Raw genomic sequence first — 13,910 nt, 5'->3', positions numbered from 1 at the left:
AAATCACTAAGGACAAGGCAGGGCTTGAGAGAGTCGTGGCTTCAGAGAGCAGCAAATCCAAAGCAGCGGTTTAGAATACAGTAGTGTTAAAAGATAGCTGAAGTAAGAAATCCAGAATTCAAGCAGCCCTATGGCCATTGGAAACCCAGGAGTAAAATGTAAAATGGTTCCACTCCTCTATTTTTCATTGTATACAATAGTTACATTTTTAATTAAAATATTATTTATGTTAACATAATCGGCTTATTTTTACATGAATATATTTTTAAAATTCTGTTTTAATATTTACCTATTATTTTTAATTAATAGGTAAATATTGCCCAACATAACTCACATAAACAAAAACATTTGGAGTCCTCAATAATTTTTTAAGAGTGTAAAGGAGTCCAAAAACGTTTGAGAACTGCTGGAGTACACTAAGTTCCCTCATGGCATTCTATTTGTGTTCAATTAAATATTTATTATGTCTATTTTATGCCAGGCACAGTTCTGGGTGTTGGGAATACAGGTGAACAAGACAGGCAGGCCCTGATCACATAGATCTTGTTTTCCAGTTCACGTGTTGTGTGCGTGTGTGCATGTCTGCAAGGCAACTTAGTCAGTGAAGAAGAAAAATGAACAAGATAATTTCAGGTAAGTGTTCAAGTGCTGTAAAGAAAATTAAACAGGGTGAAATGGCTGGGAGTGTGGGTCCAATCAGACTGACGGGGGAAGGTGACTTTTGATCTGAGACCTGACTGGCAATGGGAAGCCTCTGTTTTTTCCTTACTTCTGCCTGCCTCACTCACTCTGGCCCTGCTGGCCTCTCTGTAGCTCCTTAAATATGCCAGGCAGTTTCCTTCTTCAAGGCTCCCCCCCCTAGAAAACTTTCCTAATTAAACTTTACTCTAGTCACTCCAGTGCAGATCTCCTGAGAGAGGCCTTCTCCAACCACCCACCTAAAATCTATCACTTGGGACTTCCCTGGTGGCGCAGTGGTTAAGAATCCGCCTGCCAACGCAGGGGATACGGGTTTGATCCCGGGTCCAGGAAGATCCCACATGCCACGGAGCAACTAAGCCCATCCGTGCGCCACAGCTACTGAGCTTGCGCACCCTAGACCCCACGCTCCGCAACAAGAGAAGCCACTGCAATGAGAAGCCCCTGCACCACAACAAGGAGCGGCCTCCACTGACCACAACTAGAGAACACCCACATGCAGCAATGAAGACCCAATGCAGCCAAAAAAAACCTAAATAAAATCCAACATTAGTCATCCCCTTACTGGGCTTTATTTTCCTTCTTGGCACTTATCTCTACATGATTTCACTCTATATATGTACATGTTTATTGATCTCTCTCCCACAAAACAATGGTAAACTCTCCAAGGGCAGAAACTTGGGGTGATTGCTATAACCCTCAGATCAGTAAATAGAGCCTGGGACGTGGAAGGCTCAACAGATATGCTGGATGATAACTGTAAAGTTAATTATAATGAAAAAATATTTAGCTTCTGAAAAGTTGAATAAGCAAATGTTTTTAAAAAAAGATTAGCATAGTGACTTTCTTTGATGTAACCATAAATATCTAAAGCAAATAGCTCCCAGCACATAAGACAGGGAGCCTCAACAATGTTAAGCCGGTTTTGTTACCTGTGTCTCCCAAAGGAAAATTTAGGGGACATGTTTCCTCTTTATTCCCGCTACAGTGACTGGATTAGTAATTGGCACACAGTGCGCTCTCAATAAATGTTTGTGGGATGGATGAGCACCTCCCTTCTACCAACGGGTAAACCGAGCCCAGAGAAAGCAACTGGGCCAAAGTCATTTCAAGAGTTGAGAGCAAAGGCGGGGCTGGTACAGGAATATCCTGACTCCGCCAGAGAGCTCGCCCCACCGTGGTTACTGATTCTCCTCTTCACACAACTGTGTTAAACCCTATCAAAGCCTTCAATTCTCAAGTTAAAAAAGCAAAAGTAAAAGCCAGCTTGCCTGCGTAACGGAAAGAAGAGGGCACGAAGCACCAAACAATAGCTTTCCTGGGCGTCCAACAGACGCCAACGTCCACTCAACAACATCACATGACCATCCACATCACGTGACCCGCGGCCCCAGCTCCCGCGCAGGCGTAGTGAGCCTCTTAGCCGCCATTTTAGAAATGGCGGCTCCACTAGGAGGCATGTTCTCCGGGCAGCCACCGGGACCTCCGCCACCCCCGCCGGGCCTCTTGGCCCAGGCTTCGCTTCTTCAGGCCACACCAGGCGTTCCGAGGACTTCTAACAGTACCTTGGTGGACGAGTTGGAGTCATCGTTCGAGGTAAGATAAGACGTGGGCGTCTCTGTTCCCAGCCTCCCTTCTTTTCTGAAGCGTATGCTGCGCGCGCGCAGCTTCTCTCTTTCGGCGATACCTGCACGTAAGTCTATTGCATTAGTCTTCACATTGAACGGTGGCCGGAATTCTCCTCTAGTTGTCTGGCAGAGATGCCTAAACTTGACATTTCTGGAGCCACGTGGACTTGAAGTTTGTCTGCCCCCAACCGTGGGACTCTTCTAGGTTTTCAGTGGGTTGTTCCCGTCCCACCCCATCCTTGGTTCCATCCCTGAGTATCCTTTCCCGCGTCCCTGCGTGTTTAGTACGTGCTCATCCTCTCCGGACTGTAGCGTCCACTCCTATGTCCTGTATCCTTTCCGTTGGGCTCCACCCTTAAACGGTCCTAAAGTAGCGGGACTTTTGGAGCTGGGAGTTATTTAAAAGTTACTGTGGGAGGGGCTTCCCTGGTGGCGCAGTGGTTGGGAGTCCGCCTGCCGGTGCGGGGGACACGGGTTCGTGTCCCGGTCCGGGAGGGTCCTGCATGCCGCGGAGCGGCTGGGCCCGTGGGCCGTGGCCGCTGGGCCTGCACGTCCGGAGCCTGTGCTCCGCGGCGGGAGAGGCCACAGCGGTGAGAGGTCCGCGTACCGCAAAAAAAAAAAAAAAAAAAAAAGTTACTGTGGGGAAGTTGGTACTCAGGGCCGAGGAAGGAGGAGGAAAGCTGGGGGGTGAGGAGAGAGGCAGAGGTGACCCAAACTCTGAGTTCTGCTCAAGCATTAACCCTGTACCAAAGAAGATGGGGAGTGATAGCAGACAAAGGAGAGGTACAAAATAAGTGCTTAGAAATAAGGTGGCTTCCTGTGGTCTCTAAAGTGGAAGATGAGCCATTAACGTGTGGAAATAAAATAACTTGTAACTGGAATTACCTTTTCTACATTTTAAATCCTAGTCGTGTGACTTTTATACTGTATATAATAGCAGAGTAGTTGATAAACATAGTTTGTAAATGAACGTGTTATTGGGGCTGCATGGACAAAATGCTTTTTGCTGGTGGGGTGTACATTCAAAAGTTTGGAGACAACAGATTTAAAGAACAGAAATCTCTTCCGTCTGGGAGGAGGATGAGACGCCTTTGGGGTGGGGCTAAACCATAAAGGAAACTTTTAGAGCAGCATCTAGCACGGAGAGGGGAGGTGGCTCTCATCATGAGCACTTGCTGAAACACTGGCCCTGTAGAAAAAAGTCCGCAGCTGACCACCAGCACTCTAATGCTTAAAACCCTTTAGTGGATAGCTGTGGCTGTGGGGATAGCCCAAGAGGTGCTGTGGTCTTCCTAGCTCTGCATGTTCACGTCTCTGCTCCAGACCCATCTCTTCGTACTCTGGCCACAAGAGACCTTCTGCTTGTGTTGTTCGTTTTCTCTTTGGGCTTCCAGGTCCCTCCCCCAGCTCACACATCACTTCCGCATCGACCTTGCCTTGCTGCTCTTTGTAGCACACTACATCAGGCTCCGTGAAGTCAGAGAACACCTGTTTTGCCCTCCTCTCCTCTCATTGTATCTGTAGTGCTAATCCAGTGGTAGCAGATAGCAAGTGCTTGATGAATATTTGTGAAACAGTGAAGGAGCCTGTTATGTGTCAGGACCTGTCCTGGGTGCTAAAAATACACAGAAAACAGTTCCTGCCTTCAAGGAGCTCATGACTGTGCAGTGGAAAAAACAGATAGATAGCAGGCAGCTGCTGTGCTGTGGGATCAGTGCTCTGATAGAAGAAACCCGGGATACTCTGAGAGCACATCTGGGCATGGCTGTCAAGGAAGGCTTCCCAGAAAACATGAAACCCAGGCGGGCATTGGGAATTAGCCAAGTGAAAAGGATGGGGAGAGGTGCTACCTGGATCACCCACCTAGTCTTCTCGCGAGACTCGGCTCAGCCTTTGTTTTCCATCAAGAGAAGTTATTTCTTACTCTAAAGTAAGATTCTTGATGTGTGAATGACATTTTTTTCTTTTGTAATATGTTTTGATCACACAGGCTTGTTTTGCTTCTCTGGTGAGTCAGGATTATGTCAATGGTACAGATCAGGAAGAAATTCGAACTGGTAAGAATTCCCTCATTGCTGATTTTACACTTGATGTGTTTCAGTCCCGCTTGTATCCTAAGAGAACTTTTCCAGGGAATAAGATTTTTGTAATCTCTATATACTGCTGGTTCTTTGTTCAGTTTATTGACATCTTATGTCACTCATAATAAGCCACTTGTAATGAATGAGCTTTTCATGTTGGTACCAAGACAAAGAAGACCAATAGTGTGTACTGCTTTTTAAAGAACTAAGTTGGGCTTCCCTGGTGGTGCAGTCGTTAAGAATCTGCCTGCCAATGCAGGGGACACGGGTTCGAGCCCTGTTCCGGGAAGATCCCACATGCAGCGGAGCAGCTAAGCCTGTGCACCACAACTACTGAGCCTGCGCTCTAGAGCCCACAAGCCACAACTACTGAGCCCGTGCGCCTAGAGCCCGTGCTCCGCAGCAAGAGAAGCCACCACAATGAGAAGCCTGCACACCGCAACGAACAGTAGCCCCTGCTCGCTGCAACTAGAAAAAGCCTGCGTGCAACGAAGACCCGACACAGCCAAAGATAAATAAGTAAATTTAAAAAGAAATCCTCTGTGTCTTTTTAAAAAAATAAAGAACTAAATTTTTTGCTTCCCCTTCCTCACCCAAGTTCTGTCCCGAGAGAGGTACTTCTGATTTCTTTGTACTGTGTTTTAAATGTTTCATTTTAACTGGAAATCATGATGTTAATTGTTGACTCTCTGGATTGTCTTTCTTCAGAAGAACTTTTGCGTTGTAGTTCGGTTTCTTATTCACCTGGTAAAAGCACAGATTATCTGCTAGTTAATGTTGCTTAACACATAGGGGGTTGAGGTCAGTAATATTGCTGTGGACAGGATTAAAATCCCCGATTATATCTACAAGAAGGTGCTGTTTTGATATTCCAACTGTTGATTTATGAGAGAGATATATGTGTCTAGTGTTTTCCTTAATTTAATACTTTGGTCTTTTTTTTTTAAGGTGTTGATCAGTGTATCCAGAAATTTCTAGATATTGCGAGACAGACAGAATGTTTTTTCCTACAAAAAAGATTGCAGTTATCTGTCCAGAAACCAGAGCAAGTTATCAAAGAGGTACAAGCTGAGTTCTCTCCCTAAGTTTAAGGAAGAGCAAATGTTGTCAAAATTCCATTCATGCTTTAAATGAGATGCTCCATTTGCCCATTAGTTACAGTGGGGCTTCATAGCTTGAATGTAAAATGTTGGTTGTCAGTGTTCATGACAACCTGGACCTGGGGGTCAGAGGTGGAAAGCAGTGCTTCAAACACAGCAGCTGTCGGCTTTTACTCATTTCATACACTGGCTTTCATGGAAGAATTTTCTTTTAAGAAAAAAAAAGAAAAGGTTCTGCTTGAAAGGTTGAAAAGCCATTAATGTAGATGATAAGCTCATTTTGAACAGGAACTGATATGTGTGTCCCTGGTGCCTTACACACAGGAAGGGCTCTAGGCAATTTTGTTCAAGGAACCAAAAAGTAAATGTTCTGTCCCAGGCTTCTTGAAACTCAGGATTTCATTTATCTCAGTTGTTTGAAACCAGAGTATTTGGAAGTCTGTTGAGGTTGTCATTAATGGCATTTAGTGGGTAGGGCCAGGGCCTGCCCCCTGCAGTGTGGAAGAGGGAAGAATCTTCCTGCCCAAAACACAGTGATGCCCCCAGTGGGAAATACTAAAATTGGGATGATTATTTTTTTTAGCAGTTTTTAAAATAACTCCTCCCACAAGCTGAGCAATTAGTCAAAGTCAATGTTCATTTTATTCTTTGCTACCAGCTGTTGGGAAGGTGAATGGTAAGAAGATGATATTCTTACAATTCACCATTATCAGATCATTTCCTGATTTGAATACCTGAGTGACAGTCTAGGTGTGTTCAAGGCCAGGTCTTAATATAGGATTTTAATACTGTTACTCATTAAAAAGCTCTTGAAAATGAGATTTTAACACTTAATAATCTGAAATGATAGAACAGTGGCTGTGGATTCTTTTAAAACAGTTAACATATGTTTCAGATTCTCAGTGTTTTAGATTCTTCTCACAGTAGCCTTTGGATAGAGAGATATACTGAGTGCCTGGAGACCAGGATGGGAAAGAGACTGACTTCTTTTTGGCTGTCCTTTGGTACTTTGGAATTTTGTAATGTGTGTATTACTTACTAAAAGAACATGAATTAAAAATAAAAACTGTTAAGCAGGCATCTTTCATGAGAAGAATTGTTTTGGGTTATTCAAAGTATGCAGCCAAGCAGAGTAATCAGCCCACTATGGTTCAGTTGGTTCTCTGTTTTGAATTTACTTCTTAGTGCTCTTAACTAATCAGAAACTATGTTCATGTTTTGTGAGTTTACTCTGACTTCATTGCTTTCGTTTGTAGGATGTCTCGGAACTGAGGAACGAATTACAGCGAAAGGATGCTCTGGTCCAGAAGCACTTAACAAAACTGAGACATTGGCAGCAGGTGCTGGAGGACATCAACATGCAGCACAAAAAGCCAGCCGACATCCCTCAGGGTTCCCTGGCCTACCTCGAGCAGGCATCTGCAAATATCCCTGCACCGATGAAGCAAACCTGAGGAAAAGCCACCTGAACATGAGCTGGTGGCTGAGTCAGCCCAGACACAGTTTTGCCAAACATCACTTCTTGTAGACATGACATTTTGGGAGAACTCTTTGCCAGAGAGTGAGATGATTTAGTTTTGCGCTCTCATCTAAAAATTTCCCCCTATTTTTATAAGCGTTATTTCTGGAGTACTTTATAAAATGCTTATTGCTTTGGTAAACCAAGTGTATCGTCTTTAGCAAAATTTAAGACTGTTAATATGATGCCGTTTACAGATTCCTTTTTATGTTTTTGTTTTTTGCTGCTTGTTTTTATTTTTGTATGAGTGTTTATCTCTGTTTCCAGTTTTAGATTATTTTGTATGATCTGAGGGGAAAAGCTTGTATGATCTGATCTGCATATCAAAGGATGAGGATTTTGGTTGTAGGCCTTTTATGATAATTTACCTATCAGTGGCAGTATATAAAAATATGTAAATTTGCTGTTTTTCAAGACTGAACTACCTAAAGAAGAGGAGTCTAATGCAACGATGTAACACTTCCAGAACCTCAGAATGAGGATATTTTGTAAATAGGTTGGAAGAGGATTATAATATCATAGGTTAGTGTAATAACTGTTACTGTACTGCAGTAACTAGTGCTATAGGAATCCAGCAGTATCCTTAATGTTGACTTTTTTTTTTTTTTTTTGCGGTATGCGGACCTCTCACTGCTGTGGCCTCTCCCGTTGCGGAGCACAGGCTCCGGACGCGCAGGCTCAGCGGCCATGGCCCAGCCGCTCCGCAGCATGTGGAATCTTCCCGGACTGGGGCACGAACCCGTGTCCCCTGCATCGGCAGGCAGACTGTCAACCACTGCGCCACCAGGGAAGCCCCCTTAATGTTGACTTTTATTTGGGGTGAGTTTATATTTTGTGTGGTGTTCATTTACTTTTGGGGGAGGGTAGGAGCAGTGATATTTAAAAATTTATGTTATTGGGCCATATGTTTTGATTAGGTAGTAAATTTACTTTTAAATTGTGAGTCTGAGTTGTAATTGCATTTCTCTCAAAATGACATAAGTGCGTGAGCAGCTACGTTTTATTTTTTTATTTTATTCTAATTAATTATTTTTAACATCTGTATTGGAGTATAATTGCTTTACAATGGTGTGTTAGTTTCTGCTTTATAACAAAGTGAATCAGCTATACATATACATATATCCCCATATCTCTTCCCTCTTGCGTCTCCCACCCTTCCTATCCCACTCCTCTAGGCGGTCACAAAGCACCGCAGCTACGTTTTATTGATGATCTGACTGAGGTTAATGTGCGCTTCCTATTTCCAAGTTCAGCCTTCATCTAATTTCACCTTTCTTTGGAAAATTAATACAAATCACAACCATTTTTATTGCCCAGTTGTTTATAAAGTTTCTTCAAAGAGCAAAGATTTGATGGTGCATAGAAGAGACAACTGTTTATGGGCCACTTGCTGGGCCAGCACCAAAGGATTGAGAACATATTTTGACCACTAAAAGTTGTACTGGCTCTTGTCAAATTGCACCGCTCCATCAGAGGGTCAGACAGCTCAGCGTGGACTGACAGCGAGGTCAGCATTGTGAATGGCCATTCCCAGTTCCCTTTAATCTGCTGAGCATCCATGCAGTGGGGAAGCAATGCACCATGAGGCAAGACTAGAGGTTCAGTAGATCTTTCACTTCAAAGAATAATCTAGAAACTATCACAAATGACCAAGTTGATGCTACAGTCATTGAAGTTGAGATGTATGATGGGGTGAGGCTCAGTTATTCACAGAAAAATCCTGGCAAGGCTTAATTCCAATTCACGATTAGTATCATTACCCATATTTTGCTTAAACTTCAAAAAGCCCCTTTGAGGTAGCTGTTATGCCCTCTGTAATCATCTTCATGTCCTGGACCTAGGAAGTCAAAATATTTGATCCAAGTGTGCCAAGGTCTGCTATAGTCCATTCCTAGTAGTTTTGTTTTCTTTGGTTTTTTAAAATTGGCTTTCCTGGTTATTTTGAGCTTTGTTTTATTCCTCTACCTATTGAGGTTACATGTGTATTTTGGAATTACATCATTTACATAGAAACACTTTTCAAGTGAAGGTGACCAGTGTCCTAGGAAAATGAAACCACTTTAAAAGTAGACCATGGAAATCACAAAGTCTGATATTCCACAATGCGGATTGCAGTCTTATGGACACTAGAAATACCATGGGTAGGTCATCAGTAACAATAATATTTCCCTATGGGCACTTTCTGATAACATTGGCTTGTTTTATCTTAATGTCACAATGAAACGGTATGAAATGTTAATGCAAGAATTTGTTTTAGCTATGTATGTAAATCATATTACAAGCAAGTTATTTGGTTGGTTGGCTTTTTAGTTCATTCCTTCAATCAGATGCTTCAAAAGAAATGTGTTTCAAATGTCCACTTTATGATCAGCTTAAAGATCAGTTTAGAAAGAAAAATATTTGGTAAACCATTCCTGGTGGGCTGAGCCCTGCTTCTGCTGGACTTCTTTGGGCTGGGCTGGTTCATCATCTTGTGTCCTAAAAACAAACAAAACGTTTTCTTAGATGGTTTTGAAAATTATTCAATAAACAACTTAATACTCTACTATCTTTTTAGGGAAAGATAACTGCTTCTTTACTCTTAAAAAGATACTAGGGCTTCCCTGGTGGCACAGTGGTTGAGAGTCTGCCTGCCGATGCAGGGGACACGGGTTCGTGCCCCGGTCTGGGAAGATCCCACATGCCACATATTTTGCAACATGTACTGTTTATTTCAGGCACAAATTAAACAACCCCCTCCAAAAACAGGTAAAAGAAGAAATGGTTAATCAATACAGTATTACACTTTATGGCTTCTTCAAAAGTTATCTGATGTGCTCTGGCATTTCAATGAGGTTGTGAAATTAGCCTAATAAATTGAAAAGGGGAGACGGTAGGTAAGAAAGTATAGTGTATATCTGTCTGAACGGTCTCTAACTGCGTTTGTGAAGCTTCTTATAAAACAGTGGGGGGACTTTCCCCGTGGTCCAGTGATAAAGAACCTGCCTTACAATGCGGGGGACGCAGGTTTGATCCCTGGTCAAGGAACTAAGATCCCATACGCTGCAGGGCAACTAATCCTGCGTGCCACAACTACTGAGCTCGGCGCCTCAACAAGAGCCCACATGCCGCAAACTACAGAGCCCACGGGCCCTGGAGCCTGCACGCCAAAATAGAGAAAACCCGCATGCCACAACTACAGAGAAGGCTGCACGCTGCAACAGAAGATCCCGCACGCCTCAACAAGGGTCCCGCGTGCCGCAACTTAAGACCTAATGCAGCCAAAAATAAATAAAATAAATCTTTAAAACAAACAGTGGGAACACAGCTTTAAACAGAGGTGTGTGATAATGAGATGAACTGTAGCCAGTCAGGCTGGCTCTGGCAGTTAACAGACCATGTGCTTGGGGCTCCAGGCCTCAGTGTCCTCAGCTGTGACACAAAGGGCTGGACTCGTTCAATGACTGACAGCAAGTCCTTCCAGCTCCACACTCACATTTGTCCAAATAGCCTTGGGGAGGCAGGGCCTTTGGAAAAGGAACATTTCAGAAGGGGCCCTTTCAGAAATGCAAACTTCAAAGCCCAGAATTAAAGATACTGCTCTGAACGGAAGGCTGGACAGGAAGGAATCAATAAACAAAGGGGAAATCGCACATTTCCAGAAGCTGTAAGGGCTTCTGGAAAAATAAGGCAGTATCAGAGATCATCATGCATGATCAACCAAACCCACAGATTAAGAGGCCTTAAAATTACAAGATTATACAATGAATCTTGAGAAATAACCTTAATAATAATAGTGGAAAATTACTGAATGCTTCTGTGCCAGGTCTTGTGCTAAGCATGTCCTATGGATTAATTCCTTCAGTCTCACATGAGTCTAATGAGGTAGGTGCTGTATTATCTTCATTTTAGAGGTGAGGAAACAGAGAAGTCAGGTGAGCTGCCCAAAGCCAAGCAAGCTAACAACGAGGATGAGAATTGGAATCCAGACTCAAGGCCAGATGATGAGTCCATCTTCTGTGTGACCCACTCTGAAGTGGTCAGCTAAGTGATTCAATGTCCCCTGTCTAATCATCCATGGGGAAAAAAAAAAAAAGTTTTCTGGAATTTGGTATCAGGAATAGTGCCTCTTCTAAAGAATGACCTATTTCCCTTCTCTTACATATCTTCCTTTTCGGCTGGGTTGTAATTTGTCCAAGGCAGGGCTTGTTTCGTTACCCTTTGTATTGGCCCAAATGCTGGGTATTTAACAGGTACCAGAAAGGAATACTAATTTCCCTCCTGACCATGGGAAAATGGAATCATAGCTTTGGCCCCCTACCTTGTGGCAGTTTTTACATCTAGAGATGGGGTGGGTTTGTAAGGCTGGCCACAGCTGGGGCCTGGGTCCAAGCTGGGTGACTTAGTTATCGGAGGAGTGTTGATCCTGGAGCTCAGGTCGCCACTCAGAAAGTTCTTAGCATAAGAAGCGAGGTTTGGCACACTGACCACTCGGCTGGGCACTTCCTCCATCTTCTTTTTCTGTTGGTATTAAAGGAAAGGCCCGTTAGTACCACCCAAAGAGGCATTGTTGTAAAAGTAGATAAGGCCTGCCCAACCAAAATTATATGAGCAAGGAGGCAATAACTTACATGTTTGTTTTTAAAGCATTTTTTCTTCCAATCCACTTTGTGCTTTAAAAAAACACAGGCTCACAATCTCTTATCCAAAACTTCTGGTGACAAATGTGATTTTTAATTTAAAATCTTGTTTTAGATTTTAAAAGGCTATATAACACCCCCAGCAGAAGCTGGGCCCACCTTGTCCTCAAACACATTAATATTTCTGGAGTGAAACTTACATTTTGTCACACCAAGAGCGATATATAAAAGTTATAAATGAGCTTACATGAATTCAGCTTGGGTTAGGTTTACTGTCCTATGAGTTACAAAAAAACTACAAATTTTTAAGCACTTTAGGATTTTGTGATAGCAGATGAGAGATTTGGACGTGAATATTCTCACTGTAATAAATTCCAAAAATTTTTGTAAAAGGAAAAAAAGTTACAGTGAAGGATTCCTGCTCTTTTCTCTCTCTTTCCTATCACCCAGATATAGCCATTATTAATAGTGACACATTTATATATAAAAAGTTTGGAAAATTAAAAAATCTCATAAAAAACACATAATCTGCCTAGCCAGATATAAATACTGTTTATTAATAATTTGGACTATTTCCTGGGGGTCTTATTTTCAATGAATATTTGTCTCAATGAATGCTGGGCAATTGATAAATAAGCTGCCATTACCTTTGGGAAAAACAAAGCCAGCAGAATTATGTAATGCATTGAAACCAGCAGGACCAATTTACCTTCATGGAAGGGGTCAAATACCCTGGGCGAGGATTGAAAGAGAAGGACCGATTCCGATGGGACACGGCGCTGGGGAATGCTGCGTAGTGAAATCTTCTCTCCTCCTGGAAAAACAATACAACTGAGTCTAAATGAGCCTAACTACCCAGCACACTGAGTTTAATTTGAAGGAAGATGGCTGTGTGAGAGCAGACTACAGAGAGGAGGAAAGACCAGGGAAGGGAGGGGAAGTCAGTGGGAATCGAGCTGCCACCCACTGAAGCTTTGAGGAAGCACCTTTATTTCTGGGGCCTTTGTGTCCCCAGCACCCCTTGTGAAGGAAAGAGCGAGCTTTTTTGGAATGCCTTAGGGAAGTCAGAGATCCAGGTACTCTCAGGATCTGAGCAGAATCTACTGCAGAAAGTTATTAGTTAAGACAAAGAAAAGGAAACACCCAGGTACAATCACTATATGGCCAATCTTCTTTACCCGTGTCATTCTCCACTTTTTTCTTTCCTGCTGTATTGTTTCTAAAGCAAGTTTCAGTTGTTGTATAATTTCATCTGTAAAAACATTGAGGGCTTCCCTGGTGGCACAGTGGTTAAGAATCCGCCTGCCAATGCAGGGGACATGGGTGCGAGCCCTGGTCCAGGAAGATCCCACATGCCGCGGAGCAACTAAGCCCATGCGCGACAACTACTGAAGCCTGCGGGCCTAGAGCCCGTGCTCCGCAACAAGAGAAACCACTGCAGTGAGAAGTCTGCACACCGCAACGAAGAGTAGCCCCCTCTCGCCGCAACTAGAGAAAGCCCGCGCGCAGCAACGGAGACCCAACGCAGCCAAAAAAACCCAAAAAACAAAAAAACATTGATAAGTGTTTCTAAGAGATAAGGACTCTTTTTAAAAAGATAACCACAGTACCTTTGTCACACTTAGCAAACAAGCAATTCCTTATCAGTATCATCTAATTTTCAGTTGGTGGTTAAGTTTTCGTCTTTATCTTGACATGAAGCAACGTGACTGGGGAGCAGGAGGGTACAAGGATGGGCGTGAGATACAAGTGTGCATGTGTATTGTGGGAGGATGTGTGGCTGTGTGAACCACCATAAAACCATGGATTTTACTCTCAGGACAGGGAGCCACAGGAGGTACTGAACAGAGCCATGTTGTGGTCCGAATTACATTTTTATAGGAGTACTCTGGTCGCTGTGAGGTCTCTAACAGAGTGGGGTGAGGCTGGAGTGAGTGGGGAGACCAGTGGACTCTCCGTCATGCATGAGAGGCAGCAGAGCCTGGACCAAGGTGGTGAAGGTAGAGATGGCAGGAAGAGGCTGGTCTTCTGATATGGCTAATTAGCTGACCCACGTGGACCACGCTGACAGGAGCAAGTGTATCACCCAAAGTCCCCAGAGCTGAATGTAAGCCACTGGGAACTGGCTTACAGAGAACTTTCAACCAAAGCATGGAGCACAGGAAGGCTGGGCAAAAGCCTAAAGCAATGGTTAAAGTGTGAGGAGACATGAGTGTGAGGTGGAAACCATTCTAGATTTTCCCAAATGCTGTAGGTTGAAAAAA

General features: G+C 43.4%; 2 protein-coding genes across 2 annotated transcripts in view; one reads left to right on the top strand and one right to left on the bottom strand.

Moving 5' to 3' along the window:
- Positions 1-2,116: 2,116 nt before the first annotated feature.
- On the top strand, positions 2,117-7,970 carry MED28 (mediator complex subunit 28). The gene is given in 5 exon segments (XM_004282520.3): positions 2,117-2,295; positions 4,318-4,384; positions 5,357-5,469; positions 6,765-6,915; positions 6,918-7,970. Coding segments are annotated over 5 exon segments (609 nt in total). The 5' UTR covers positions 2,117-2,136; the 3' UTR covers positions 7,037-7,970.
- Positions 7,597-13,910, bottom strand: part of FAM184B (family with sequence similarity 184 member B) — a 121,118-nt gene continuing 114,804 nt past the window's right edge. Inside the window, exons 16-18 of the mRNA XM_004282519.3 lie at positions 12,356-12,460; positions 11,328-11,527; positions 7,597-9,505 (exon numbers count right to left, since the gene is read on the bottom strand). Of these exons, the coding sequence (XP_004282567.1) occupies positions 9,412-9,505; positions 11,328-11,527; positions 12,356-12,460 (399 nt within the window). The 3' untranslated portion in view covers positions 7,597-9,411. The remainder of the gene's footprint in view (positions 9,506-11,327; positions 11,528-12,355; positions 12,461-13,910) is intronic.

Source organism: Orcinus orca, chromosome 4 (assembly GCF_937001465.1).
Source record: "Orcinus orca chromosome 4, mOrcOrc1.1, whole genome shotgun sequence".
Taxonomy (NCBI): Eukaryota; Metazoa; Chordata; class Mammalia; order Artiodactyla; family Delphinidae; genus Orcinus; species Orcinus orca.
This window is presented reverse-complemented; position numbering and strand designations above follow the sequence as displayed.